Below are 2,412 nucleotides of genomic sequence, written 5' to 3' on the forward strand. Positions count from 1 at the left end.
TTTTGTTTTGTTTTGTTGATTTTTTTTTTATTTACCTACCAAGATGGCTTCAGATTAGTTTAGCGACTGAATCTGTACCAAAACTAAGTTTTGAAAAATCAAAACATCAAAACTGATTACAATAACCATCAAAATAGAGTCGTAAAGTCATTGAAAAGTGTTTTGAACATCCACTGTTGCTTCATCTGTGCACGAAAATTAAGCGGCATAGGTGATGTTGTCAGCTCTCTTGATTGATAACGTCCTGTCTTTTTTTTAGTATCTTACACTCTGGGGACCTCTATTTTATCGAAACTATTCGTGTGTTTTGCAGTGCAGGCATACGATAAATGACATGTTGTTCTTAATCGAGCCTTCTTACTCAAGAAGAAGGCATTTTGTGCGACGCAAGATGGTTCATATCTTAAAAACAAGAACCGACACTTGTCTCAAGTCACCATTTAGAAAAAAAATCTCTTTTTTTTTTTTTTTTTTTTTTTTTTTTACAGAAATTTGCCAGAAGACAACACTCTCGTTGCCATGGGCTCATTTTTAGTGCTCCAAGTGCGTGCTGCACACAACACGGGCCCTCGGTTCATGGTCTCATCCGAATGACTAGACGCTCAGTTTTGATTTTCCACTCAAAACTTAAGAGAAAGGGCGAGAGCGGGAAGCGAGAGCTTGAATCTATTACCAACATCCTCACAGACGTTGTACTGGCAGGTAAGCATCTCAATTCAAAACCATTCTGCCCCATGTCTACCGCAGTGTCCAGCTACGTGATGCAAGTGTCCCAAGACTTCGACGCCCTCTTCACCCTCAGCCTGAACCACACGGCCTGGACGCACGAGGACGGGGACTGGAACCTGGGAGACGCCCCAAGGACCCCAAGGGCCCCAAGGACCGCCGGGGAGACGGAACACGCCCAGCTGACCCTGAGGAGGCTGGGGGAGAACGCCACGCTCTTCCTGGCCGTCCGAGCCCTGGACGAGGGCGGCAACAGCGGGGAGCTGTCCAACGTGGTCACGCTGTCCAGGGCCAGGGTCCTGGCCGTGCCCATCCGACTCGCCCACCCGGGGTACAGCCCGGAGCTCTACCTCAGGCTGATCGTCCCGCCCTTGGCCGCCCTCCTGCTCTTCGTCGCCTTCGGTGTCCTCGTGGTGAGATGTCAGCGGTGGCGGCGAGGTAGTGACGGTAAAGCTGTGGAGGAGGAGGAGGTGGGTGGGAAGGGAGCTGGGGGCCGAGTCGAGTCGTTGTCCGTCAGCGGCCTGACCCTTGACCTTGACCTGGGGGTCATGAACTACCGTCACGAGGGCCAGTACCGCCCGCGGCACGTGGAGCAGCCCGAGATGTGGAACCCGCCGGGCTGGAGCCGGGACAAGCTGTAGGGTGCTCGGCCCCACCCACCTGCCATTCCTCCTGCCCCCCCCCCCCTCCCTTCCACCTTCTTCCGCCCCCTCTTCCCGCCCCTCTCGCTGCAGGACACAGTCAAGGTGGATTCCATGACAGTTGATACTGTGCTGGACAGACAGACAGTTGATCACCAGACAAGGAACGCAAACCCGAGACAACGACAAAGCGTCAGTTAGTCGAACAACCAGTCATATTCTGTTCCTCAGACATCTTGAATCGAAATGGGGATAAGGGGGTGGTGGTGGGAGGGAGGGGGGGAGGGGCCGGGGATGTGGGGGGGGGGGGGGCATGGGGTGTGTGTGGGGGTGTGGGGTGGAGGGGTTCGTGAACCAAAATGTGGAGAGAGGAAAATGAAAAGGTTGCTTAACAATCGTGAACGGAAATGGGGAGAGGGGGAAGTGAGAAGGTTACTTAACAATCGTGAACGGAAAAGGGGAGAGGGGGAAATGAGAAGTTTGCTTAAAAATCGTGAACGGAATTAGGGTCATGGGGGCGGGGGGGGGGGGGGGGGGAATGAGAAGGTTGCTTAAAAATCGTGAACGGAAATTTGGGGAGGGGGGAGGGGGGAGTGAGAAGGTTGCTTAAAAATCGTGAACGGAAATTGGGGAAGGGGGGGGGGGGATGAGAAGGTTGCTTAAAAATCGGTAACAGAAAGGAAGAAAAGGCAAAAGGTTCTGAAATATCGTAAACAGGTAGCGAGAAATGTGACCAGAAAGAGATACAGAGGTGCTGGGAAGAAGGGTTTGTTATTGGTTTGTGTGTGTGTGTGTGTGTGCGTGCACGCGAGCGCGCGCGCGTGTGTGTGCGAATGTGTGTGTGTTGTGTGTGTGTGTTTTGTGTTGTGTTGTGTTGTGTTGTGTGTGTGTGTGTGTGTGTGTGTGTGTGACTCTGCAGCAAATTTAAAAGGAACAGGACACGAACAGATGTTGCGTTTGTTATTTAAATGATTAATTTTTAATTAACGGTTTTCTGCGGGCACGTGGTCTCGCCACCTGCACTCCTTTCACTCTTGCGCCGATT

The 2,412-nt window shown here is 51.9% G+C and overlaps 1 protein-coding gene across 1 annotated transcript in view; it reads left to right on the forward strand.

The window, feature by feature from the left end:
- Positions 1–1,612, forward strand: part of LOC143285130 (calcium-activated chloride channel regulator 4-like) — a 56,316-nt gene extending 54,704 nt beyond the window's left edge. Inside the window, exon 16 of the mRNA XM_076592352.1 lies at positions 748–1,612. Coding sequence (XP_076448467.1) covers positions 748–1,367 — 620 coding nt within the window. The 3' untranslated portion in view covers positions 1,368–1,612. The remainder of the gene's footprint in view (positions 1–747) is intronic.
- Positions 1,613–2,412: the final 800 nt, after the last annotated feature.

This window comes from Babylonia areolata, chromosome 8 (assembly GCF_041734735.1).
Source record: "Babylonia areolata isolate BAREFJ2019XMU chromosome 8, ASM4173473v1, whole genome shotgun sequence".
Lineage (NCBI taxonomy): Eukaryota > Metazoa > Mollusca > Gastropoda > Neogastropoda > Buccinidae > Babylonia > Babylonia areolata.